Here is a 24864-nt window from a genome sequence, read left to right on the forward strand (position 1 = left end):
CGCTCCCCTCCCCCTTTAAGGCCAAGCCCCGCCCCTCAGCCTTACGGAGAGTGACGACGGGGTCAGCCAATGCGAGGCGACCCCGCCGGGCACCTCGGCCAATAGGCGGCGAGCGGGGGGGGGCGGGGGCGGCGCGAAGGAGCGCCGGGACGCGGTGAGTCCGGCGCATGCGCGGGGGGCCGGGGGGCTGCACCCCGCGCCCTGCCCCCGCTGCGCCCCCGCTGCGCCCCGCAGCCTTTCCCCGTGGCACCCCGCCGGCCCCATAAACCACCCCTGGCTGCCCCCTGCGAGCCCCTCCATCCTTTCCCGTTGCACCCCGCGATCCCTTCGACCCTTCCCCGTTGCACCCTGGGGTCCCCTCAGCCCCTCCCCGTTGCACCCCGGGGTTCCCCTCGACCCCTTCCTATTGCACCCTGACGCCTCCTCAAACCACCCCCGTTGCACCCTGCAGTTCCCAGAGCCCAGCCCTAATTGCACCCTGCGATCCCCTTGGCCCTTCCCCATTGCAACCTGAAATCCCCTCGACCCTTCCCCGCTGCACCCCACAATCCCTTTGACCCCTCCCCATTGCACCCTGGGGTCCCCATAACCCACCCCTAATTGCACCCCACAATCCCTTTGACCCTTCCCCATTGCACCCTGGGGTCCCCATAACCCACCCCTAATTTGCACCCCACAATCCCCTCGACCCTTCCCCATCGCACCCCGCAATCCCTTTGACCCTTCCCCATCGCACCCTGCAATCCCTCAACCCCCCCCCATTGCACCCTGGGGTCCCCTCGCCCCTTCCCCATCGCACCCCGCAATCCCTTTGACCCTTCCCCATTGCTCCCTGCGGACCCCGTAACCCCCCCCTAACTGCCCCCTGCCATCCCCTCGCCCCTTCCCCTCGCCCCCCCGCTCCCCCCAGCGACCCCCCCCCGCTGCCGTGCCCCTGTCTGCCCCCCCATCTCCCCCCCCCTCCGGGCACCCTGCAGCCCAGCAGCCCCCCGTGCGCCCTGCAGCCCAGCTCGCCCCCCTGCCCCCCGCCGTCCCCCGATCCCTTTCCCCCATGCGCCCCGCACCCCGACCACCCCTTCCCCTATAGCCCCCTGCAGTCCAGCACGCCCTGGCCCCCGCAGCCTGGCGATTTTTCCCCATCCTACAGCCCCCCCAGCTCCCCCCCGCTGAGCGAGCCCTTTTGCTACCTCCCCCAGTCCAGCAGGCCCCTTTCCCCCCCCGCCACCCCCCAGTCCGGCAGACCCGTCCCCCCCAGCGTCCCCCAGTCGAGCAGACCCTTTCCCCCCTACCCCCTGCAGTCCAGCAAGCCCCTCGCCCTGCTCCGCTTCCCCCGCGTCCTGCAGTCCAGCCAGCCCTTCCCCTACCGCCCCCCCCCGCGCATCCCCAAATCCAGCGAGCTCTTCCCCTGCAGCCCCCCCTGCGCCCCGCAATCCGGCCGCCCCTTCCCCTGCTGCGCCCCCCCCTGCCTCCCCCAATCCAGCAAGCCTTTCCCTTACCGCACCCCCCCGGCCGCCCCCAAGCCCAGCGACCCCTTCCCTTTTTATTTCCCCCCCACGCCCTGCAGTCGAGCCAGCCCTTCCCCTGCTGCGCCCCGCCGGGCGTCCCGCAGTCCAGCAGCCCCTTCCCCTATCGCACCCCGCCGTGTCCCCCAAGAACCCCCGAACCCTTCCCATATTACGCCCCCCCGGCCGCCCTGCAGCCCGGCAAGCCCTTCCCCTATTACACCCCCCTGCACGCCCCCCAGTCCAGCAAACCCTTCCCCTACAGCCCCCCCTTCTCCCCGTGCGCCCCGCAGGCTGAGCACCCGTCCCACACCCTGCAGCCCACCGAGACGCGGCACTGGGGGTGCCCGTCCCCCCCCCGGGCTCGGCTGCACGCCTGCCGGGTGCCCCCGCCGCCCCAAAACCCCGCAGCCCCTTGAGCGGGTGCCATGGGGGACGCGACGGAGGAGCTGGACGCGGTGCTCAGCGGCCGAGGCTGGGATTTGGGGGGCGCCTACGACGGCACCCCGCAACCCGGCGGCCCCGTCCGGCTGGGGAGCAGCGCCTGCTACGTGGTCCTGGCCGTGCTCTTCAACGACGAGGTGAGGCGGCACCCCAAAAAAAAAAATAAGCGTCCCCCGATCCTATACGCCCCCTACAGCCCCCCCCCCCCAACTTTTGCCCCGCAGGACGGGGTGCTGCTGGTGCAGGAGGCGAAAGCGGGGTGCCGCGGGACGTGGTACCTGCCCGCGGGGCGCATGGAGCCCGGCGAGAGCGTGGTGGCGGCGCTGCGCCGCGAGGTGAAGGAGGAGACGGGGCTGGAGTGCGAGCCCCTCACCCTGCTGGCGCTGGAGGAGAGGGGGCCCGCCTGGCTCCGCTTCGTCTTCCTCGCCCGCCCCACCGGTGGGTGACGGGGAGGGCGCGGGGGGGGGGGGGGGAAAAGGGGGGGGTGATGGGGGGGTGTCGGGGAGGGGGCGGCTCGCGTGGTGCAGCCCCCACGGTGGGTGGCGGGGTCCCCTGGCGGCCCCGCGCCCGGGTGTTGGGGTCCCCTGTTGTCATGGCGCCAGGTCCTGGCATCCCCAAAACGCCCCAGGTATCGGGGTCCCCAAGAAGCCCTGGGATGGGGTATTAGGGTCCCAAAGAAGCCCCGTTATGGGGTATCGGGGTCCCCAAGAAGCCCCAGGATGGGGTATTAGGGTCCCCAAGAAGCCCCGTTATGGGGTATCGGGGTCCCCAAGAAGCCCCAGGATGGGGTATCGGGGTCCCCAAGAAGCCCCGTTATGGGGTATCGGGGTCCCCAAGAAGCCCCATGATGGGGTATCGGGGTCCCCAAGAAGCCCCATGATGGGGTATTAGGGTCCCCAAGAAGCCCCGTGATGGGACATCTGGGCCCCCAAGAAGCCCCGTGATGGGGCATCAGGGTCCCCTACCAGCCCCATGATGGGGTAACAGGGTCCCCAAGAATCCCCATGATGGGATATTAGGATCCCCAAGAAGCCCCATGTTGGGGTATTAGGGTCCCCAGCCGGTCCTGTGCCAGGACATCAGTGCCACCAGCACCATCACCAGCTTCTGCCATCCCCTAAAAACCCCATGATGGGGGTATTAGGGGGTGCGGGGTGTTAGGGGGTACGGGGTATTAGGGCATTATTGATGCCAGGCCATCAGCGCCAGCATCGCCAGCTCCTGGCAGCCCCCCCAGAAGCCCCACGACGGGAACCTCAGCACCATGGCTTGGGGTCGGTGCCCCAATGCACCCCAAAAAAAGCAGGGACTGGCATCCCTGACCGTCCCCGTGCTGGGACACCAGTGTCCCTGGGTGGCTCCGTGCACGGTGGCGCACCGGGGGACCCCCCCCCAACCTCTCCGTGCCGGGTCACCAGAGCCCCCCACCACCCCCGTGCCGGGACACCGCTGTCTCTCCCCCCGCAGGAGGGACCCTGAAGACCCTGGAGGACGCGGACGAGGAGTCCCTGCAGGCCAGGTGGTGGGACGGGGCGCTGTCCTCCCTGCCCCTGCGCGCCCCCGACATCCTGCCCCTGCTGGACCTGGCCGCCCGCTACCGCCGCAGCCCCCCGCACCCCCCGACGCTGCCGCAGGAGCTGCCCTGCGCCCACCTCTGCTTGAGGCTCCTGGTGGCCTTCGCCAGCGGCACCGGGCACCTTTGGGTGCTGCTGAGCACGGCCGGCCCCCCCCGGCTGCCCGTGGTGGCGTGCGGCACCCATCCTGCCCAAATCCGCCGGGGGCTTCGCCTGCCCGTGCTGCGGCTGCTGGGGGGGTGCCTGCCCCCGGACCCCCCCGTCGGGCCTATGGGGCTGCTGGGGTTGCAGCACCGGGCCGGGGGTCCCGGGGGGGCTGACGGGGTTTGCTTGAATGTTCTGCTGAGCATCCCGCCCCGCGGCCCCGGGGACGGCCCCCCCGAATTGTGTGACCCCGCTTTCCGCTGGTGGCAGGTGGAGGAGGAGGGCTTGAAGGGCCGCATCCTGCAGCGGCTCCGCACGGCGGGCACGGTGCCCATCCGCAGCTAGCGGCGGGTGAGCCCCATCACCGGGGGGTGCCGGTCGCAGCAATTTTTGGGGGTGCGGGACCCGCTCCCCGCTGCTCACACAGATTTGCTTTCCCCCAAGTAGGGCGGCAGCAGCGAGGTGCTGGGGACGGAGCGCGTTTGCCCTCCGGGTGCCAGCCCCAAAATGAGGACGGTGCTTGTGGGGGGGGGAGCGGAGCTGAAACTGTGGGGGGGGGGGGGGGGGGGGGCGAAGGCGAGAGCCCCACGCTGCGATGCACGGGGCTGGGGGGGTGCTTCGGGGCAGGATACGGCCCCGTGTCCCCCCCTCGTGGGGCAGAGAGCCAGCCCGAGTGGAAATAAAGCGGCCGCTGCTTCCTCGCACCCACCTGGCTCCTTGCTGGGAGTGGGGGGGTCCGGGGTGGGATTTGGGTGCCCCCCAGGTGGGAGCGGGGGTGGTACAGACAGGACCAGAGCTCCCAGCTCAGGGCTTTATTGCATCCCACGGCTCGGGGACGCGGTGCCGGCTGCGCTCAGCTTGGCGCGCACAAACCCAGCGCCCCCACGCACACCCTGCCCCTCATGCAAACGAGGGGCTGTAATTAGCCCTGGGGCCAGCACGCGCCTCGTTAGCCGGCCGCCCCTCGGGGAAGCTGTGCTCGTGCATCCAGTTCTTCCCAAAAAAACCCCACCGAGGGCTGCGGGGGCTCCTGGGCAGCTCCGACGCGGGGAGCAGGAACCCGACGAGGACGAGCAGCAGGGTGCACGCCGTGCCCCGAAGGGCCGCATCCTGCCCGGGGCTCAGCGCACCTCCGCTTCCGAAGGGCTCCCCGAATCCTCTCCCACGCCACGGGGCCGGGGTCCGGGGTGCCGCCGCCGTCCCCGTTTTGGGGTCGTGCCGCTCCGAGGGGGGCCGTGCCGGGGTCGGGGACCCCTCTCCGTCTGTCCCCAGCAGCCCCCGCAGCCCGGCCGAGGGAAGGGGGCTCCCGGCGGGGTCCGGGGCGCAGCGGCTCAGGGGGGGCCCTCGGGGGGGCCCTTGACCAAGGCGATGGCAGCCAGCTCCTTGCAGAACTCCTCCAGCACCACCACCCCCTTGAAGAGCGTCGCGTGCTCCATCCTGCGGGGAGCGCCGGGAGCCCCGTGGGGTGCGCGCCCCGCTGGGGTCCATTTCTTCATGCCCCCCCCCCCCCCCCCCCCCCCCCCCCAAAAAAAAAATCCCACCCCCCCTCCCAGCACTTACTGCTCGCCGGGTACCAGCCCCAGCAGCTGCTGGCGCACCAGGAGCAGCTTGGCCCTGAAGTTGGGCACGCGCTGGATCCTCTGCATCAGGTCCCCGATCACCTGGGCGCGGGGAGGAAGAGTCAGGCCCCCGTTTCCTCGGTGTCCCCCCCCCGAAAAAATAAAAAAAAGCACCCATGGGGTGCCATTACCCTGACGAGGACGGAGAAAAGCGAGCGGCAGCCGGGCGCCAGGCTGAGGTAGGGGTCCAGGAGGTACTCGTGGAGGTGGGGATGGGGGAAAGCGGCCAGGAGGGAGAGCACCGAGGTCACCTGCAGGTTCAGGCTGTAGGGCTGGGGCGCGGGGGATGCTCAGCGGGTGCCGGCACGTGGCCGCCCCCCCCCCATAGCATTCCCCAGGGGGTGCGAGCCCCCCCCCGGCCCTATAAACGGGAGCTGCAAACGGGGGAGATGCTCTCGGCTGCTTGATACGGGGTTTTGGGGTGCTGGGTCCCTGCCGGGCTCGGGGGGGTGCAGGGCTGACACCGCGCACCCTGGGCGAGGCAAAGGCTGGCTGCCCACCCGGGGAGCCCCCCCCGGTGGGGAAAAGCCCCCCCCAAGCACCGTGCCGAGGGGACACGGGGGGCTGCTGCGGGGTGGGGAGAGCAGCGAGAGGTTCCCCGGGGGGGGATTTATGGGGTCGGGGGGGGCTCAAAGGAATATTGGTGGGAGCCGTCCTGCGTAGCCCGTGCGGCACCGGGGGGTGCGGCACCGGGGGGTGCTGCCGGCCCCCCCTCCGGGGAGCCCCCAGGGTCCCGTACCTGGTCCAGGATCCGCGCCAGGCGGTCAAACAGCACCTTGAGGAAGCGCCCCTCGTAAAACTGCCCCTCGGGGGGGCAGGCATCGAGGGGCCGGGGGGCCGGCGGCCACCCCCACGAGGCCGCCTTGCTGCGGCTCGCCTGGACCTGGTGGACGGGGAGGGAGCAAGGTGAGAGCAGAAAGGGGGGCAGGGGGGGAGCACCCCCCTGGCCCCGAGACCCCCCCCCCCAAAAAAAAACCCTCACCATGCCCAGAGCATCGTGCACGTAGGTGTCGTAGCCGCCTTCCTCCAGGCACGAGGAGGTCTTCGCCTCCTCGGGGACCAGGCAGAGGAAGCTGGAAGAAAGGGGAGCGGGCAGGGGAGGAGGGGGCGGCGCGGGGACAGGGGGACACGGCCCGGCCCCCCCCCCTTTTTGGGGAGGCCTCCGCAGCGCCCTACCTGCTGACCACCTCGCTCACGTGCCCCTTCCCCAGGGGGATCGATCCCCCCCCCGGGGGCTTTTTCGCCATCCCGAAGCCGTTCTCGGGGAAGCCGTCGGTGAAGTAGGGATCCTCCTCGTCCTCCTCCAGGTCCCTGCGGGGCCGCCACGGGGGTGTCAATGGAGGGGGGGACACGGACATCACCGCCCGCCCCCCTCACCTTGCCCCGGCCCCGCTCACAGCCCGTCCTCATCGGGGTCCGGCTCCGGGGGTCCGCGCTCGTCGGGTACGGGGGGGCCGCGCTGGAGGTAGCCCCGCGCCTCCAGGTTCCTCAGCACCAGGCTCAGCACCACGTGCTCGTGGGGCGCCCGCAGGAGCTCCTCGAAGAGCCGCAGGCTGGCCAGGCTGATCTGCGGCACGGCCGGGGGGGCAGGGGTGAGCAGCGTGCCCCCCACCCCCAAAACACCCCCTTCGCCCTCCCCAGGACGGGGCTGACCTCGTCGGAGAGGTGGTCGCAGCGGTCGATGAGGTGGGCGCGCAGAGGGTGGGGGGGGTCGCCGGGGGTCTCGGGGCGCCGCTCAGGGCCCAGCAGGAAGAGCACGAGGCGGTGCAGCAGGGGGGGCGCGCGGAGCTGCCGCACCGTGCCCGTCAGCACGGCCGTGGCGCTGAGGACGGCGAGCTCCGACCTGGGGGGACAGCGTGGGGTGCCGCGAGAGGGGTCCGTGACGTCCCACAGTGGGGGGGGGGGGGAAAAAGGGGTCTGGGCAGGGGGAGCCCCATCACCGTGGCCCCAAAGGGTTTTTTTTTCCCTATAAACTGCCCCCTCCCGGGCTGATTTCGCCCCTCGCTGCAGGCTCGGGTACTCACATCTGCAGCAGCTGCGGCTGCAGGACGCCCTGGAAGAATTTTTCCTCCACGGCCTCGGCGACGGCGCCCGCCACGAGCTGCGGGAGAGGGGCAGAGCCTGAGCCCCGGCGTGGGCACCCCGTGCTCGGCGGGTCCGTTTGGGTGCTCCGTACCGGGTGGGCACCGGCCACGAGCTCGTCCAGGTAATCCAGCCAGCAGAACAAAGCGACCAGGCTCTCCTTCCCCGGGAAGTCCCCGTCACCGCCGGCGTCCCCCTGCGACCTGCGGGGCGCGGAGGCTGCAGGAACGGGGGGCAAAACCCCCCGTGGGCAAGCGGTGGGCACCCTCGCCCGGCGCGTGCCGTTACCTCCAGCTGGCCCTCTCCATGGCGAGGACGTCGGCGGGGTCCGCGCAGGGCGGCACGGCGCCGTGCAGGTCGCAGAGGTGCTCGGCCAGCAGCTGGCACAGGGCGCTGCTCCGCACCAGGCAGGCTGCGGCCGCCTCCTGGGCGAGCCCCGCGAGCAGGAGCAAGTTTTCCCGAGCCTTCAGCGCGACCCTGCTCTTCTGCGAGGAGGAGGAAGAGGAGAGAGGTGGTGTCAGCAGCCCGGCTGTCCCTATCAGCCCCCCCTTGCCAGCCCTCGCCCCCTACCTGGCTCTTGCACAGCCCCACCAAGGAGGTGACGAGGTTGCTGTCCCTCCGTGCCGGGGGGCAGCCGGTGGCAGCGCCCAGGGGATGCTCCGCACCCTCTCCTTCGGGGCTGCCGGGCGGCTCCGGAGCCTTCCTCCCGTTCAGGATGCTCTTACCCTGGAGAGGAAGAGGAGCGGAGGAGGATCGCAGCCACGACCTTCCTCCCGAAGCACCGACGCTCGTCTTGGAGCCGACCCCGCGGGGACCCAGGGCTGCGCACCTCCAGGACGTAGGCCAGCAGGGCGGGATCCTGCTGGATCTTGGCGCAGAGCACGGCTGCGAACTGCGCCTCCTCCTTCTCCGTGCCCGAGCCCAGGGGGTGCCCGCTGAGCTGCAGCAGCTTCTGGGGAGGCAGGGAGCGGGTGCTGAGCTGCTCGGCCGTCCTGTCCCCGGCGCAGCCCCTCCCAGCACCGTTTGGCAGGGACCCATCCGGCACCGCCACCCCCTGGCGCTGGCAGGATCGGCCCCGGGTGGGGATGGTTTTAGGGTGACTCAGTGTCTGCAACAGCGCCGGGGCCGGTCCCGGCACGCAGCAGCACCGGCGGCACCGCCGAGCCCCTGCGCATGCGTTTTTGGGGGTGAACGCGGCGTTTCCCAGCCCCGGGGGGCACGGAGCAGCCCCCTACCCGCCCCGCGCGGCGCTCACCTGCACCGGCCTGTGCACGTTGAGGTAGTGCAGGAGAGGGTGCTGCACCTGGCCCAGCACCCGGCTGAAGAAGAGGAGGACCTGCTGCCTCATCCCGGGGGGGTACTGGCACGGGGAACAGAGGGAGGTCGGCCACGGTCCTTACTCGCACCTTTGGGTGCCCCAAAGCACCCGCCGGGCTCCACAAACCCCCCCTCGGTGCGGGTTTATTGCTCCCCCAAAACGATGCAACGCCCCCAGGTCCCCCACCCGGGTTCCTCTCCCTTTAGAAATCACAAATTTTGATTGCCTCTCACGCAAATAAAGAAGCCAGCAGGATTGTTTCCACGTCCCCACGGCTCACAACGGGGAGTCAAAGCCCAGCACCCAGCCACGCCGACCCACCCAGCCGCAGAAGGGCCAGCGCACCCCCCAACACGCCACAATTTGCCCAAATTTCAATAAAAACCTATTTATAGGAAGCCTCATCATTATTAGCAGTAAAATAACAGCAGAGCTGCTCCATTTAGGCAATAATTACTTAAAGAGGCGTCTCAAAGAGGCTCGTGGAAACGCCGTGCCGCGTGCCACCGCCTCGTGGCACCCATGGGTGGCCCCCCCAGCCGCCTACCTCCGCCTTGCCGAGCGTGCTGAGGGTCTCCAGGACCTTGTGCTGCAGCAGGTACTCGAGGCACGGCCCGGCCTCCCCCGCCGGCCGCTGCTTCTCCTCGTACACCAGGATGTCCAGCATCTGCTTGAGGCGCCAGGGGATGTCGGTCCGCTTGGCGGGGGTGCTCTCGTCTGCGGGCACAGAGCGGGCGTCGGGGTGGGGGAGGCTTTTTGGGGTGCCCTCCCGGCCTCGAATTCTCTCCTCCAGAGTGGGAGCGACGCTAGATGGCAATGTGAGGAGGCTGGAGTCCCAGCAGCACCCGAGGCTGCTGCCTCCGCTCGGGGCCTAGCGAGCTGCCGCCGTCCTCCCGGTGTCGTGGGCAGCCCCGGGGAGCCTCCGGCACAGTGCCGGTGGGGAAGGGGCAGGCTCCTGCTGGGGCTGAAAGGCTCAAGGCTCTGCTTTGGTGCTCCCGGGGACCGAGGAGGACACGGCCTCCCTGGGATCTGGGAGAGGGTGTCCCAGGCGGAGCCCTGCCACCCAGGCCAGCCACGGTGCACCGGGGTCGGCACCGTGCCCCGTTACCGCACGGCGACCCCTCCCTGGGCACGGGGACCTCACTTCCAGGTCTTCTGACCCTGATCTGGGGCTTGGGGACCCTCTCCCAGGGCGTGGGAACGCTGCTCCCACACCACGGGACCCTACCTTGGGGCGTGGAGAACTCGGCTTAGGGCACGGGGACCCCAACTTTGGGCACCCGGACCCCAGTTTAGGGCAGGGGGACCTCAGCTTTTGGCACGGGGACCCCAGTTTAGGGCACGGCGACCCCAGTTTAGGGCACGGCGACCCCCCCAGAAGCCCCCACTCACCCGTAGCCTCCAGGTAGTAGCCGGTGATGCCCTTCCAGTGCTCGACGAACGCCTCCAGCAGGTCCACGCTGGGCTCCCGCTGCGCACACCGGGGCCGCGGTCAGGGGCGCACGGACACCCCCCCCGGCCCCGCTGCACGCCCCGGCCCCACCGCCCCGGCCCCGCTCACCGTTTCCACCGCCTGCTGCAGGAGAGCTCCTAGGCGGCTCAGCATGGCTGTGCCCGGCCCTATAACCGGTCCCTACAACCGGTCCCGGCACCGGATCCGGTGCGCCCCGGTGCGGCCCCGTTGCGCGCTGGCTCCGCCCGGCGCCGTGCGGGGAGGGCGGTGCGGGCACGGCGCCTCCCCCGGCTGGGATCGGGGCGGGGGGGAGCGGGGGGAGAGGGGGGGGACCCGGGGAACGGGGTCGAGTTGGGGGCTGGAGGGGTCGTTGGGGTTGGGGGGGTGGGAAGGTGTCCGGCACTAAAGCGGAGCAGGGTGGGGGTGGGGATGGAGCCCTGGGGTAGCCCCCCCTGTGCGCACCAGGATGGGGACAGCCCCCCCGTGCACACCGATATGCACAAGGGGACAGCCCCCCCGTGCACACCAAGATGGGGACAGCCCCCCCCAGACACCCATATACACATGGGGACAGACCCCCCCCATGCGCACCAGGATGGGGACAGCCCCCTGTGCCCACCCATTTACACTTGGGGACAGCCCCCCCTTGCATGCCAGAATGGGGACAGCCCCCCCTTCACATCAGGATGGAGAGAGCCCCCCCCGCACACCCGTATACACAAGGGGACAGCCCCCGTGCACACCCATTTACACGTGGGGACAGCCCCCCCCATGCACACCAGGATGGGGACAGTCCCCCCGTTCACATCAGGATGGAGAGAGCCCCCCCTGCACACCGATAAATACAAGGGGACAGCCCCCCCGTGCACACCAGGATGGGGACAGCCCCCCCGTTCACATCAGGATGGAGAGAGCCCCCCCGTTCACATCAGGATGGAGAGAGCCCCCCCTGCACACCCGTATACACAAGGGGACAGCCCCCCCGTGCCCACCCCACAGAGGTGGCGCCCAGCCCTGCTGCGACACGCTCCTTTTTGCAGGGAGAGCAGCAGCGGGCCAGCCCTCTGGCACAGCCCGGCTCACCTCTTCCCGTGACACGGTCCGGGAGAAGCCAAGTTTTATGATTATTTAATCCTTTTTTTTTGAAAAAAAAATTAAAAAATATGTTTCTATGATTAAAAACAAGCCACGACAAACACAGCTGCCTCCAAGCAGCCTGGCGCAGCTGCAGCCACTGAGCTGAGCCCAGGGCTCCTCCGGCCCCGCTGTGGGGCGAGGACCCCCGAGCAGCCCCCCCGTGCTCCGTGGCCACCCCGTTGCTCAGTCCTGGGGTGCATCCGTGCCCACCCATGCGAGAGGGGGGTCCCTGGGGGGGAATTGGGGGGGGCCCCTTTTGGGCCGGACCCACAGCAGAGGCTGCGACTGGGAAATCTGCGCCCCGAACGCACCGGCACCGGAGAAACTGCAACCCCGCAGACGGAGAGTTTATGTTTGTGCGTATATATAAATCTATATAAAATATACCAAAAACGGGTACGTGTGGCGTTGATACTGGTGGCTAAAGAACTGGCTGGTCCTGCACGATCCACGTGCAGCACGACGTTGTGCTGGGAGGTGCCCGGCCCCGCAGCGAGGTCGGCGTGGCGGGGGCTGCCCCGGTGCCGGTCACTTCACAGACTTCATCTCCCACTCCTGCGAGGTCCCGAAACGTGGGGGGGGGGATCAGCCCCAAGTCTGCTGGGCCCCCCCCACGAAGGTCCCAGTGCTGTCTTTGTGCCCTCATCACCTTAACTCTGCCCGCCCCGCACCTTTCTCTGCTGCAGCACCTTTCCCTTCTCCACGCCGCCCGCGGAGGGCGAGCGCTTCAGGGCGCTCCTGGCGGACGCCGTGCGCCTCAAGAGCGGGGAGAGGAAGGAGCCCTGCTGGGAAAACCGAGCTGGGAGAGGTGAAAAGGCAGTGTCTGCTCCCCAAATCCCCCGCCGAGCAACGCACGGAGCCCCCGCCCTCCCCAGAGACCGCTGCCGTGGCCTGGCCATCCCCCCCGCGGTCCCCCCACCTCGGAGGCAGCCGAGCTGGCGGTGGCGGCGATGTGGCCCTTCAGGGACTTGCCGATGGCCAGCAGGTTCATCTCGGAGCCGGCCTTCAGCTTGCTCTTCCCGCGGCAAGCCCTCTCCAGCTGCCCCACCTTCTCCTCCAGCTTGGGGAAGGCTCTCCTCCCTGCGGGGACAGCGGGGCGCTGCCGGGCACGGGCACCCCGCGGCCCCAGTCGGGGCCGGGCGCCCGAGCAGAGCCCCCCGGGGTCCTACCGATGAGGAAATCCAAACCCTCCCGAGCCCCTTTCCTCTCGGGCAGCGTCAGGGTGCGCTGGGCCGGGGAGAAATCCCTGTGGCGGGGCTGCGGGCTGCCAGCCCTGCCCCGGCGAGCCGCCACTGCGGGAGGAAGGATGGAGGAAGCACGGCGCGGCACCAAGCTGTCCCAGCACCCCAAGGCGAGGGACCGCGGAGGGCATTTGAAGCCAGCCGGGGCCAAATCCTGCTGCTTCCCCCACCCGAACCCTTCTCACCTGGCTGCGAGGCCACGGTGCTGCTGCAAGCACCGGCGGGCAGCGCGGACACGGGTCTCTTGCGCTGCCCTTGCACGGCTCGGTCCAAGCTCTGCTGCTGCAGAAGGAAGCCCGAGAAAAATTCATGGGCAAGGGGCCAGCGGGGGCCTGTCCCCCTCATCCCGACCCCACAGCAGGAGTCCGAGGGCTCTAGGCAGACGTTACCAGCCGGTGCAGCCGCTCCGTGTTGGAGTAGACGCGCTCGGTGGCCGGGGGCTGCCCGGAGGGGTCGTCCATGTAGGCATTGGGGGTCGGGAAGCGGCGCAGCAGCAGCCCGCTGCAAGCAGGAGAGGGGGACCTTAATTCCCCCGACCCCCCCCAGGCGCAGCAGCAGGAGGGTTGGGGCCGGCCGTGCCCCGTCCAGCGTCTCAGCGTCTCCTCACCCCGCAGCAGGGGAGCTGCTGCCATCTCCCAGCCTGGGGGGCTCCGCCTGGGGGCTGTCAGCGGCCGGCTCCCGTCCTCCCCTGGCCCGCAGGGTTTTCAGCCAAGCCTCCCTCTCCTCCTCCGAATGGGTCTGGCGTGGGGCAGAGGGGCTGTGGGCAGGGGGTGCCCCCCCCTCTGCGGGCACCCTAGGGTGCCGAGGTGGGGGGGGGGGGGGGCTGCTCACCTGCAGCAGGGCGAGCTCCCGGCCCCGCTGAGCGATGCGGATGCGGAGGCGCTGGGGGGAGCCGGCGGCGGCCCCCGGGGTGACCTCGCAGCCGTCCAGCAGCAGGGCGCAGACGGGGCGCTGAGCGCCCCCGGGCTCGGGGAACATGCGCAGGGCTCCCTGCCGCACCGCGCACCACAGCCGCTGCCAGCGCCCGCGCAGCCGCACCGCCAGGAACCCTGCGGGATCACCACCCCCCCAAACCCCCCCAGTAATGTCAGCAGCACGGTCCCGGGCCCCGCGGCGCTGCGTGGGGACACCCCCCGGTGCCACCTCACCTCCTTTAGGGTCCTCTCCGGGGCTGCGGGCAGCCGCCTCCTGCTCCTCTTCCTCCTTTGAGCCGAGCCGGAGCGCGGCGGCCTGAGGATGGAGACGCGGAGAGCCCCATCCCGATGGGGTCGGAGCCCCCCCATCCCCACCCTAAAACTGCACAGCCCCCCCCCCGGCACGTCCCGATGGGGACCGTGGGGTGGGGTTTTGGGGTGTCCGCGGTTTCCCGGGGGAAAACAGGCAGCTCACCCTGCCGAGCCTGCTGGGGGGCGATGCTGGGGGGCTGTGGGCCGCCAGCCCGCTGGGGGAGTTGCTGCTGACCTCCTCGATCACCTGCCGGGGGGAGAGGGTGGGCGCTGCAGCCCCCTGCTCCTGCACCCGAACACGGGGACGGGATGGGAAATGGGGATGGGAAGGGAGCTGGGGATGGGAGCTGGGAATGGGATGGGAATGGGGAATGGGATGGGAACTGGGGGTGGGAGCTGGGATGAGATGGGAGCTGGAGATGAGATGGGAAATGGGGATGGGATTGGGATGGGTTGGGAGCTGGGGATGGGAAATGGGGATGGGATGAGAACTGGGAATGGGATGGGTTGGGTTGGGAGATAGGGATGGGAACCGGGGATGGGAAGGGAGCTGGGGATGGGATGGGAAATGGGGATGGGATGGGAAACGGGGATGGGATGGGAGCTGGGAATGGGATGGGAAATGGGGATGGGATGGGAAACGGGGACGGGATGGGAGCTGGGAATGGGATGGGAAATGGGGATGGGAGCTGGGGATGGGACTGGAATTGGGAATGGAACAGGAGCTGGGAACGGGACAGGAGCTCGGGATGGGATGGGAAGTGGGGATGGGACAGGAACTGGGAATAGGATGGGAACCGGAGATGGGATAGGAACTGGGAAGGGACACGACGCCCCCACCCACCCCGTGAGCATCCCAGCAGGGCTGCGCCCCCGTTTCTCCCCCCCCGCCCCCCGCCCCCTGCCCACGCAGAGCTCTGCCAGGCTGCAACACCTCCAAACCTTCCTCCAGTCCTCCGCCTGCTGCCGGCTCGGGAAGCCGATGACCAGCGCCTCGCCCGCCGGCCCCGTCACCTTCAGCGCGTGCGGCAGCTTCTTGCTGCCCGTGCCCTTGGAGGCGACGCGGCAGCCCCGCAGCTCCAGCTCCAGCACCGGCTGCGGGTCGGCGGCACGCCTGAAACCCTGGGGGGGAGCAGGGGGGGGGCGCACGGAGGGGTCGGCTACGGCACGGGGGACCCCCTCCCTCTCTCCGTGCCCCCCGTCCTGCCTCGCACCAGCAGCGCGTGCTCGCGGACGATGAAGAGCTGCTTGGCCCAGCGCCCCAGCCAGCGTTTCCTCCAGAGGAAGCCGCAGAGCTGGGCCTCGGGGCGGCTGGGGGGCTCGGCCCGGGGGGGGCCGGGGGCCGGTGGCCACCGCAGGTAGTGGGCACGGTCCTGGGCACGGTCCGGCGCGCCGTCCTCCTCGTCCTCCCCGTACGACTCGTAGTGGCTGCTGTCAGTGTCGGCGCCGCCTGCGAGCCCAGGTAGGGCGGCCTCATCAGGGCGCTGGGTGCATGGGGTGGGAAGGGGGGGGACGGGGGGCGTCGGGTGCTCACCAGAGCCGCCGCGCCCCCCGGGGCCGAGGGGTTCGGCGTCTTTGTAGGAGTCGTCGGCCGGTGGGGATGGCGAGGCGCTCGGCGCCTTGCTCTGGGGAAAAGGAGGGTGCTGCGAGGGTGCTGCTTCGCCCCGGGGTGCCAACGGGACGGGTGGGTGCCCAAAAGATGGGCGGGTGCCCAAAAGATGGGCGGGGGGCTCGTGCTCTGCCCTCCCCGGAGCTGCCCCCCCAGCCCCGTACGAGCGAGGTTGCAGCACAGGGACGACCCCTCTCCCCCCTGGAGACCCCCGCGCCCCCCCTTTGCTCCCCATCCGTACCCCACCGTGCGAGCTCTGGGTGCTGCCCGGGCGGCACTCGCATCCTCTCCCTCCCCTTGCATCCTGCGCCCTGGTTTCTGGGGGGGTAGGGACAGGATTACACGGGGGCGGCGAGGATCCGGGACCCCCAGCCGGGGCCGTGCGCGACGCAGGGGGACGTAGGGCGTGGGGTCGGACTCACCCGAGTTGTCCCGGCCCTGGGGGGTCCCCGAGGAAGGCGAGAGGCAGCGCATGATCATGTACTCTGCATCCTCTGCTGCGGGGGGAGAGCCGGGTCACGGCCCCGCGCCCCTCCCCGGCCCCGGCGTCCCCCCCCCCGCACCAACGCTCACATGGGGGGCTCTGCAGCCGGCACAGGAGCTCAGCCACCGACTTCTTCTTGGCTTGGGCCGCGGCGCTGAGGCTCTCCCGGTCCAGGATGAGCAGGAAGGAGCGCAGGTCGGAGAGCAGCCTGTCCAGATCTGCAGGGGACGGGGACGGGGACGGGGACGGGGTCGGGGACGTGCCGTCGTGCCCTGCGGCCCCTCGGTGGCAGAGGCAGCAGCGGCGGCGGTGGTTACGTGCCCCGTGCCACCGGCTGTGCCCCTGCTCGGCACAATCCCCCTATTGACGGGCCCAGGGGAGGCCGGGGAGGGGGCCGGGAGCTGAAGGCCCCTCTGTGCGCACACAGAGCGGGTTTGTTCCAGGTCGGGCGAGGGGAGAGCAGCGGCCGGGGGCTGGCTGTGCCCGGGGCCGTGCCAGCAGCGCTGCCCCATGCCCCCCTCCCCAGCCCAAGGCGCTGCTCCGAGGAAGAGGAGGAGGCTGCCGAAGGCTGCTCGGGGCGTGCCAAAAATGCCGAGCGTTCACCCCGCTGCGCCCTCCGGGGCCGGGGAGGGCGGGGAGCAGCGGGCTCAGTGCCGGGACCCCCAGCCCGTGCCGGGGTGGTGGCACGGCACGGGACAAGGGGCTGCTTTGTGCCTCCTCGCCCCGGCTGGAGCGCAAGGAGAGGGACCCCCAGCCCCAAAGGATGCCACCCCCCGTCATCCCGGCCGGCACCCCGCACCCCAAGCCCTCTGGCTGCAGACGCACACCCCCCCCCCGACCCCCGCAGCCCCCCAGCTCCTCCCTGCCGTGCATCTGGAAGCGGTTTGCAGCCGCCTCCTCCGGCCGCCCCGGGCTGCGCTCCCTGCTCCCAGCTGGGATAAAGCATTGCAGAGCCGCTGTCGAAACCCACTGCAGCCTGGCGCGGGGCCTGCCCGGCCTCTCCCCCTGCCTCCCCGCTCAGCCCCGAGCCTCCTCCTCGCATCCTCCTGCTCCGGGACAACCCCAGGAGGCCGCAGCCGGCCGGGACCTCGCACCCCCGCAGTGCCCCCTGGCACCCCCCGTGCCCCGCATCCATCCCCGTGGCTCCGGACGGATGCGCTGCAGCCCCGAGGAGAGCAGCAGCCCCCCGGGGAAGGCAGGGGAAGGAGGCAGCCGGTCCCACGCGTGTTGCAGGGGATGTGGGAGAAGCCCCCGTGGAGGCACGGGCACGGGGAGCCCCGTCCTCCCCTCCTGGCCTCGCCCCCTGCCCGGGGAGCCCGGTGTCCCCGGCCGGGGCGCACGCACGCCGTCCCTGCCCCGGGGGGGGAGAGGAAACATCTGGCAGGGCAGCGAGGCTGAGCAATGCCGGAGCTGGGCCCAAACATCTGGATTGCCCTGGAAACTGGGGATGGAAAACGGGGGGGGACGGAGCTCGCAGCTCCCCGGGGTGCTGGGGGATGGAGGGGGGGAGGCCGGGGCAGGGGCTGGCCGGAGGGCGAGGTGGGGAGCGCAGCGGGGCTGGGGAAGGGCCCCGTGCCCGGTGTGCCTGGCTCTCCCTCTCCCTCCCTTTCTCCTCTCCTCCGCCCAGGCCGAATTCCTCGGCAATGACATCTCCGTCCACTCGCTCCCCCGGCCTCCATCCTCGTCCTCCACCCCCCTGACCTTCCTCTGCTCCCTCACCCCCCACCCCCCCCACCCCACCCCGGCCAACCCCGGTGCCCCCGGGGTTTCCGAGGGTGCCGTGCCCGGCACTGCCGGTGCGCAGCGGGCAGGGGGTGGCGGGGGCTGCCCTCGGCGGTGCCCCCGTGCCAAACCCCCAGCTCCCGGGGCCGAGGGAAGGCAGCCGAGGTGCAAACCAGCTGCCTCGGCCTCCAGGGCGGGAGGAGAACGCCCCCCCCCCCCCAAACGCAGAGCCGTCTCCTAGCACAGCGCCCTGCGCCCGCTGGCATCCCCAAGGAGGAGGAGGAGGAGGAAGGGTCACCCAAAGGATGCCACCCAGGGGATGGGGGCTGGCCCCCCGGCGCGCACCCTACGAGGGGCGTGGGGTGATGCTGGGGGGGGGTGTTGAGGGGGGGGGAGCAGCGGCCCCGGAGCACCCCAGGGAGCGCGGAGAGCTGCGGGCGGCTCCGGCCAAGCGCGGGACGCGTGACTCAGAGGAGGCTGGAGGCGAGGCCGCCCTCAGCCTGGAGCTGCTCCCAGCCGCGGAGTGACCCCGTGCCGCGGGGGGGGGGACTCGGGGACACGGCTCCAGGGTAAGGGGGTTCCTCCTCCCCCCCCCCCCCGCCGCTGCGCCCCCCACAGCGGGGGGAAAGAAGCCCACCCTGCGGTGGGAGCATGGCGCAGCCCGCCCCGTTTGGGGGCACCCCGGCTCCTCGCCCCATCGGGGGGCACCCCAATTCCCCCCCCCATACGCCCACCCCGCAGACACCCCCTCGCCCCTTCCCTCCCCAGCACCCGTCCCACGGCCCCAAGCACCACCTCTGTGCCCAGCACCCCCCCCCTTCCCCACGCCCCCCCCCTTTCCCTGTGCACCCACCCCCTGCGCCCTCTCGCACACCACTTCGCATGCACCCATCCCCTTGCTTCTCCCCCCCCACATCCCCGGGGGCACCCCCACGCCCGGGGACCCCCCCACACACGCCCGGGGACACCCCCACACGCCCAGGGACACCCCCATGCCCTGCTGCACCCTTTTGGCACCCTGCACCCTGCTCCACCCCCGGGCAGGCTCATGCACAGCCTCTGCCCTCTCCGTTACCCCTTTGCAAGCTCGCACCCCCCCAGCTTTGCACCCCCCCCAGCTTTGCACCCCCCCCCCAGCTTGGCACCCCCCCCCCAGTTTTGCATCCCCAGATTTGCACTCCCTAGTTTTAAACCCCTAGGTTACACCCCCTAGCTTTGCACCCCCAGATTTGCACCCCCCAGGTCCGCACCCCCTATTTTTGTACCCCCAGGTTTGCACCCCCCCCGGGTTGCACCCCCACGGATCACCCCCCCCCCCGCGGTTTGCACCCCCCTGGTTTTGCATCCCCAGGTTCACACCCCCTAGTTTTACATCCCCAGCTTTGCACCCCCCCGGCTTGCACCCTGCCGGGTTCACATCCCCTATTTTCGCACCCCCAGCTTTGCACCCTCAGGGTTGCACCCCGAAGGATCGCTCCCCCCCCCCCCCGGTTCGCACCCCCCGAGTTTGCGCACCCCCCCCAAGTTTTGCACCCTCCAGACTTGTTCCCCCCGGGGTTGCACCCCCAAGGTTCGCAACCCCCAAGGTTCGCACCCCCTACTTTTGCACCCCCAGCTTTGCACCCTCCCGGGTTGCACCCCCAGGATTTGCACCCCCAGGATTTGCACCCCCAGCTTTGCACCCCCAGGATTTGCACCCCTGGGATTTGCGCCCCCAAGATCTGCACCCCCAAGATTTGCACCCCCCGGATTTGCGCCCCCGGGATTTGCACCCCCACGATTTGCACCCCCAAGATTTGCACCCCCAGGATTTGCGCCCCCAAGATCTGCACCCCCAAGATCTGCACCACCAAGATTTGCACCCCCCGGATTTGCGCCCCCAAGATCTGCACCCCCCGGATTTGCACCCCCACGATTTGCATCCCCAAGATCTGCACCCCCAAGATCTGCACCCCCAGGATCTGCACCCCCCAGGATTTGCAACACCCCCCCCCCCCGGTACCTCCGTGCCGCGCCATGGTGCGCGCAGCGCTCACATCGCGCCGGGTGCCGGGGCAGCGCCGACCCGGCTCGGCTCGGCTCGGCTCGGCCGGGCTCGGCTCGCACCCGCCCCGAGGGCCCCCAGCGCTGCCGGGCCGGGGGGGGGGGAAGCGGGGGGAAGGCGGGGAAGGGCCCCCCCCCGGCCTCCCGGAGCAGCACCGCCGCCTGCAGGGCCGGCGAGCAAAGCGGCGGGGCTGCGGGCGGAGTAAAGCCAGGTCACCTTTAATCGGAAGCGAAAAAAAAACCCGGGGGGGGGCAAAATGAAATCCGAGAAAGTGACTCGCGGCGACCCCCCCCCCCCCCTTTATCCCCCCCCCCCGGGGGAGAAAATCCCGGCTTTGGCTGCAGTCGGGGCTGTGCCGGGGGGGGGCGGTGAAAGGCAGCGAGGATGCGATTTTTCGCCCCCCCCCCCCCGAAATTTACATTCGTGACATCCCGACGAGGGCTAGCGGCTGGAAACGGGGATGGGGGGGCGTGGGGTGGGGGGGGTGGGGGGGCGGGGGGGGGGGCTGCGCCCAAAAAAAATTGTGTCCGAGGAGGGGGGGGGGTGGGAGGGGATGGGCTGCTCAGCCCTGCCCGGGGCTCAGCGCCCGGCGTGCAGCACCCCAGTGCCCTGCTGCGACCCCCCCACTTCACACCCCCCCCCCCATTTCACCCCCCCCCCCATTGCACCACCCCGTTTCACCCCCCGTTGCACACCCCCCCCCCCCTTGCAGGGCATCTGCACTCGCAAACACACAACCCAAGCTCAGGAGCTGCCCCCCCCCAGCCCTGCCGAGCCCCCCCCAGCCCTGCTGAGCCCCCCCCAGCCCTGCTGAGCCCCCCCTTTCTGCCAGCCCATCTTTGGGGGCCCGCACCCCCCCCATTTTTCCCCCCATCCATGCCCCCCCCCCCCCCCCCCAAGCTGGGTGCCAGCCAGGTTTTGGCAGTGTACGAGTGGTCACGGTGCACGGGGGGGGGGACCAGGGTGAGAAGGGGGGGGTTCAAATGAGCTGGGGGGGGGGTTAAAATGAGTTTGGGGGGGGGACACCCCCACCGTGAGCGCGGGGTCTGGCAGTGAGCCGCATCCTGCGGGCGCTCCCCATCCCTGGGGGGGGCGAGGATGGGGGGCACGGGGGGGGCAGCAGAGCCAGGGGAGGGGGCACTGCCCCCGCCAGCGTGCCTGGGGGGGGGAGATGGGGGCAAATCCCCCCCCCCCCGAGCTTCCCCCCCCCCGCAGAACCGTGCCCCCAGCCCCATCAGCTCACTGCAAGCCGGGCACCAAGGGGGCTGCCGGGGTTTGGGGAGGGGGGGGGGGCAGGTCTGAGCCCCCAGCCCCCTTTTCCTGCAAAAGGGGGGGGTGGGGGGGGTGGGGGGGCCGTAATAAAAACCGGCTGGGAGCCCTAAAGCGGAGAGAGGGCGCGACGCGGGCTGGGGGGGGGCTCAGAAGAGGAAGGCTTTCTTCTTCAGCTCGTTGCGCTTCCACAGGGCCAGCTTGGCGAACTCCTCGGGGGGCATCTCGAAGACCCGCAGGAAATCCTCGGGGGAGAGGTGCCGCTGCGGGACGGGGAAAGGGGGGGGTCAGGGGGTGCCCAGACCCCCCCCCCCCCACACATACACACCCTGTCTGCCCCCCCCCTCCAGCGTCCAGGCTCAGCCCCTACCTCCAGCCGGGTCCTGTCGACGCCGGGCGGCAGCTTCACGCGGCCTCTGTTGGTCACCATCAGCATCTCGTAGGGGTAGATCTGGGGGGGGGAAGGCCGTGAGACCCCCCCCCCATTTGGCCTCGTGCCCCCCCCCCCCCCCCGCAGCCCCCAGCCCCCTCACCTTCTGCTCCAGCATGCTGGGCAGGGAGTTGCCTCTATCCATGCGCCCGCGCTGGCCGTTCTGCGGGGACGAAGCCAGCACCATCATCATCCTCACACCCACCCCCCCCAATGGGCACCGGCCCAGCTGCCCCCCCACCTCCATCCCTCCCCCCCCCCCAGCCCCTCGGAGGTCCCCCCCCCCCCCCGTACATCACCCTCTCGCTGGCTCTGGGCGCTGGCAGCCGGGTGGGCGCTCACCTGCACGCCTGCGAAAGAGGGGAGCGGGGCTCAGCACCCCCCCCGTCTGCCCCCCCCAGGTGACAACGAGTCCCCCCCACGGGTGGCTTCCAACCCTCTTCTGAGCGTGTGAACCCCCTGTCCCCGGGGATGTCCCCAGGGATGTCCCCCCCATGCCCAGGGATGTCCCCATCGTCCCCAGGGGTGTCCCCAGGGATGTCCCCAGGGATGTACCCCCATCCCCAAAGATGTCCCCTTGTCCCCAAGGGTGTCCCCCCATTCCCAGGGATGTCCTCATCGTCCCCAGGGGTGTCCCCATCGTTCCCAGGGATGTCCCCCCATCCCCAAGGGATGTCCACCCCCTGTCCCCGGGGATGTCCCCCCCCCCTCCCGTCCCCAGAGACGTCCCCCTCTGTCCCCAGGGATGTCCCCCCATCCCCAAAGATGTCCCCTTGTCCCCAGGTCTGTCCCTCCATCCCCAGCGATGTCACCCCTTCATCCCCAGGGATGTCCCCCCTGTCCCCAGGGATGTCCCCCCCCATCCCCAGGGATGTCCCCCCTGTCCCCAGGGATGTCCCCCCCCATCCCCAGGGATGTCCCCCCCCCCAGTCCCCAGGTGTCCCCCCCAGGGGTATCCCCGTGCCGGCGCTCACCCGGGCTCCCCTTCTCGCTGCTCGCCGAGCTGAACTCCGCCGACTGCAGCTGGCAGGGGACACGAGGGGACAGCGTCAGAGGGGGTGCCACCGCCCGCCCCCCCCCCAACGCGGGGAGCCCCCCCCCACACTCACCCGGGTCAGGGTGCTGCGGCCGGAGGCGGGCAGCGAGGAGCTCTTGTAGCTGCCTGTGTGCAGCGCTGCGAGAGAGCAGGAGGTGGTCAGGGGGTGGGGGCGCTGGGGGGGGGCGTTGGGGGGCGCTGGGAAGGGAAAGGGACGGGGACAGAGCCTCTGGGTGCCGCCGCGCCCCCACGTACACGTGTGGAAGGGCGTCCGGTCCGGCAGCGAGCGGGTTTTCCTCCGGATGGGGAGCGATTTCTCCATCTCCTCCTTCAGGATCAGCTTCCCCAGGTTGGAGGTGACCTGGGGGAGAAGGGACGCGGGGAGGTGGTGGTGGGGGGGGGGTGTCAAGGCTGGCACATCCCCAGACCCCCCACACACACCCCCAGGACCCACCCCCGGTCTCCCCTCACCTTGCTCAGCTCCTGCTTCTGGAGCTCGCGCAGGTTCTTCATCTCCTCCGTCAGGTCCTCCTCTTCCTCCTCGCCTCTCTTGGAGGCCATCCGCCTCCTCCACTCCGTCTCTGGGGGAAAAAAGGGGGGTTTTTGCCCGGCCCCAGCCCTGCCACACCCTGGGGGGTTTTTTGGGGTAGGGGGGGGATAAACCATCCCACCCCAGCACCTACCCACGACGGCCAGGGACGGGGGGCACGGCCAGTAGTCAGTCTCGATTTTGGCAGGCTGGTTGGGGTCCGGGGGCTGCGCCGCGGGGAACTTGGACGATTCGATGATCAGATCCTCTATGAGGTGCTTCCCGTGGTGGGGGCCGGAATGGGGCTCTGCGGGGCACACGGGGTTGGGGGGGGTGAGACAACACCCCCGGGGGGGCGGGGGGGTCCCGGTGCCGCGGGATGGGTGCCCCGCTCACCTTTCTGCCGGTAGATCGGGGGCTTCTTGTAGATGTTGAGCTCCGTCGTGTCGGTCTCTGCGCGGGGAAGGGAAAGGTCAGCGCCCCGGGAAGGTCCTCGCCCATCCCAGTCTGCCCAGTTGCCCCAGTAGGGGGGGTGCAGCGGGACTTGGGGGGGGCGCTGAGCGGTGCGTACCGGGCCGGTGGAAGTGCTGGACGCTGCTGCGGGGCGTGCTGGCGGCCTGGCGAGGGGGGGGCTGCGGGGTGCTGCCGGGGGTCCGGCTCTCCAGCCACTCCCGGATGGCCTGGGGGGGACATGGGGGGGAAAAACGGGGGGGGGGGGGGGGGGCGAGGGGCTTGGCATCGCCCCCCCCTCTGTGCATGCGTCGTCCCCCCCCCCCCCAGTGCGCACGTCCCCGGTACTCACCTCGGGGGACGGAGGAGGAGAGATGGATTTGGGAGACAGGGAGCGCTGCAGGGGGCAAAAAGGGGGGTTATGGGGTTATTCCCGCAGCCCGGGACCCCCAAACATCCTTTGGGGGGAGGGGGGAGGCTTTTCCCCGGGGGGGGGCACCCTCACCTCCCGGCTGCGGGGCAGCTCCACGTGCTCCATGAGCGAGTAGGTGAAGTGGGGCTCGTAGATCATCAGGTCGGGGCGCTCGATGTCCAGGATCGCCTTGTCCTTGGGGATGGCAGCCAGGTCCTTGTAGCCCAGGACCTCGTTGTCCATTTTGGCCTGGGAGGGAGGGAAAAAAAAAAAGCCTTATTTTTGGATAGGGAAGGGGAATACGGGGTGGAGGGGGGGGACACGGGGGGCATTTCCCAGCAGAGCGCGGAGGGAGCCAGCTCTTACCACGATGCTGGAGGGCGATCCCGGGACGCTGGAGCCGCGCGAGGAGCAGACGCTCCCAGGGGAGGTCAGCGGTTGCTGGAAGGAAGGGATTTGGGATTTGGGATCTGGGATCTGGGATCTGGGATCTGGGATTTGGGATTTCGGATTTGGGATTTTGGATTTTGGATTTGGGATTTCGGATCTGTGATTTGGGATTTCGGATCTGGGATTTGGGCAAACCTGGGCGCGGGGAGGGCTCCGGGTTGTACCAGGGGCATGGCACAAGGGCGCGGGGACACCCCCGGTGCCCCCCCCCCAAAAAAAGGGGAGACACCCCCCGGGGATGGGGCTACTCCTGGCCGGGCCCTGGGGTCTCCTCGCCTCCAACCTAAACCGCAGGTTTAGGGCTTGGGGACCCTTGGGAGGGGACGGTGACGCGTTGCCACTAGATGGTGCTGCCAGGCTGGGAGGAGGAGGAAGGCAGGGGAGGAAGGCTGCCCTGTGCCGAGGTGTCCCTGGGGGGGGGGTCCCCAAAAGCCGGCCCCCCCAGCCCCCTGCCCACGACCCCCCCCCCCCCTTACCTTCTGCAGTCTTTCCATTCAGCTGCGCGCCGGAGGGGCCGGGTCAGTCACAGGGTCCTGCGGGGGGGGGGAGGGCAGAGCAGAAATTTTGGGGACCCCCCCCCAACCCCCCCACGGTGGGCACGCAGCGCCCCGGGGCGAGGTGCCCGTGGGCAGCGGGGCCGTGCCGCCCTCCCCGGGTTGGGGGGGGACACACGAAGGGGCTCCGGGTTT

At 70.4% G+C, this 24864-nt stretch overlaps 4 protein-coding genes across 16 annotated transcripts; 1 reads left to right on the forward strand and 3 right to left on the reverse strand.

The window, feature by feature from the left end:
- Window positions 1-4368, forward strand: NUDT18 (nudix hydrolase 18). Of its 3 annotated transcripts, none has more exons than XM_080568681.1 (4): window positions 1-154; window positions 1796-2083; window positions 2171-2384; window positions 3414-4368. In XM_080568681.1, the coding sequence occupies exons 2-4, from the start codon at window positions 1931-1933 to the stop codon at window positions 4007-4009; spliced, it is 963 nt and encodes a 320-aa protein (XP_080424807.1). In that variant the 5' UTR covers window positions 1-154; window positions 1796-1930; the 3' UTR covers window positions 4010-4368. The 3 variants fall into 3 exon arrangements, with proteins under 3 accessions (XP_080424807.1, XP_080424808.1, XP_080424806.1); XM_080568682.1 differs by having other exon boundaries at window positions 1823-2083; XM_080568680.1 differs by lacking the exon at window positions 1-154 and having other exon boundaries at window positions 1516-2083.
- Window positions 4369-4461: 93 nt separating this feature from the next.
- On the reverse strand, window positions 4462-10403 carry FHIP2B (FHF complex subunit HOOK interacting protein 2B). 3 transcript variants are annotated; one of them, XM_080568634.1, is made up of 17 exons: window positions 10245-10403; window positions 10076-10154; window positions 9231-9400; window positions 8621-8725; window positions 8195-8314; window positions 7936-8091; window positions 7654-7850; window positions 7460-7568; window positions 7308-7384; window positions 6937-7126; window positions 6681-6850; window positions 6460-6594; window positions 6266-6356; window positions 6023-6166; window positions 5415-5555; window positions 5225-5325; window positions 4462-5101 (listed from the first exon to the last, which is right to left on the reverse strand). In XM_080568634.1, the coding sequence occupies exons 1-17, from the start codon at window positions 10287-10289 to the stop codon at window positions 4996-4998; spliced, it is 2136 nt and encodes a 711-aa protein (XP_080424760.1). In that variant the 5' UTR covers window positions 10290-10403; the 3' UTR covers window positions 4462-4995. The 3 variants fall into 3 exon arrangements, with proteins under 3 accessions (XP_080424760.1, XP_080424761.1, XP_080424759.1); XM_080568635.1 differs by having other exon boundaries at window positions 5415-5534; window positions 8195-8317; XM_080568633.1 differs by having other exon boundaries at window positions 8195-8317.
- An 849-nt stretch (window positions 10404-11252) lies between these two features.
- On the reverse strand, window positions 11253-19773 carry LOC308183063 (actin filament-associated protein 1-like). 9 transcript variants are annotated; one of them, XR_013942250.1, is made up of 17 exons: window positions 17189-17552; window positions 15923-16051; window positions 15772-15846; window positions 15591-15667; window positions 15275-15365; window positions 14955-15190; window positions 14683-14862; window positions 13904-13987; window positions 13663-13744; window positions 13346-13563; window positions 13122-13252; window positions 12904-13015; window positions 12700-12796; window positions 12443-12565; window positions 12193-12353; window positions 11945-12072; window positions 11253-11828 (listed from the first exon to the last, which is right to left on the reverse strand). XR_013942250.1 is itself a non-coding variant. In XM_080568632.1 (17 exons), exons 3-17 carry the CDS (start codon window positions 15827-15829, stop codon window positions 11802-11804), a joined length of 1788 nt encoding a protein of 595 aa, XP_080424758.1. In that variant the 5' UTR covers window positions 15830-15843; window positions 15923-16051; window positions 19558-19773; the 3' UTR covers window positions 11253-11801. The 9 variants fall into 9 exon arrangements, 7 of the variants coding, with proteins under 7 accessions (XP_080424758.1, XP_080424757.1, XP_080424756.1 ...); XR_013942251.1 differs by having other exon boundaries at window positions 11923-12072; XM_080568632.1 differs by lacking the exon at window positions 17189-17552 and adding an exon at window positions 19558-19773 and having other exon boundaries at window positions 11945-12055; window positions 15772-15843.
- Window positions 19774-19800: 27 nt separating this feature from the next.
- Window positions 19801-23968, reverse strand: DMTN (dematin actin binding protein; the record flags this gene model as incomplete). The annotated part of the gene is given in 14 exon segments (XM_080568381.1): window positions 19801-21131; window positions 21239-21319; window positions 21402-21461; window positions 21593-21648; window positions 22273-22321; window positions 22408-22472; window positions 22590-22695; window positions 22806-22915; window positions 23018-23150; window positions 23153-23170; window positions 23237-23316; window positions 23435-23543; window positions 23666-23710; window positions 23819-23968. Coding segments are annotated over 14 exon segments (1176 nt in total). The 3' UTR covers window positions 19801-21017.
- Between the last annotated feature and the right edge of the window lie 896 nt (window positions 23969-24864).

This window comes from Anser brachyrhynchus (genome assembly GCF_964034855.1).
Source record: "Anser brachyrhynchus genome assembly, chromosome: 26".
Lineage (NCBI taxonomy): Eukaryota > Metazoa > Chordata > Aves > Anseriformes > Anatidae > Anser > Anser brachyrhynchus.

Excerpts from the sequence above, each read along its gene's own strand:
- NUDT18 (XM_080568681.1), top strand. The coding sequence starts at position 1,931 with ATGGGGGACGCGACGGAGGAGCTGGACGCGGTGCTCAGCGGCCGAGGC. Across the intron at positions 2,084-2,170 it reads CCGTGCTCTTCAACGACGAG|GACGGGGTGCTGCTGGTGCA; the intron begins GTGAGGCGGCAC and ends TTTGCCCCGCAG. Across the intron at positions 2,385-3,413 it reads CTTCCTCGCCCGCCCCACCG|GAGGGACCCTGAAGACCCTG; the intron begins GTGGGTGACGGG and ends CTCCCCCCGCAG.
- FHIP2B (XM_080568633.1), bottom strand. The coding sequence starts at position 10,289 with ATGCTGAGCCGCCTAGGAGCTCTCCTGCAGCAGGCGGTGGAAACG. Across the intron at positions 7,385-7,459 it reads TCGTGGCCGGTGCCCACCCG|CTCGTGGCGGGCGCCGTCGC; the intron begins GTACGGAGCACC and ends CCTCTCCCGCAG. Across the intron at positions 5,556-6,022 it reads TGGCGCGGATCCTGGACCAG|CCCTACAGCCTGAACCTGCA; the intron begins GTACGGGACCCT and ends CCCGCGCCCCAG.
- LOC308183063 (XM_080568626.1), bottom strand. The coding sequence starts at position 17,483 with ATGTCATTGCCGAGGAATTCGGCCTGGGCGGAGGAGAGGAGAAAGGGA. Across the intron at positions 14,863-14,954 it reads TCCGCGAGCACGCGCTGCTG|GGTTTCAGGCGTGCCGCCGA; the intron begins GTGCGAGGCAGG and ends GCTCCCCCCCAG. Across the intron at positions 12,797-12,903 it reads CGGAGCGGCTGCACCGGCTG|CAGCAGAGCTTGGACCGAGC; the intron begins GTAACGTCTGCC and ends TTCCTTCTGCAG.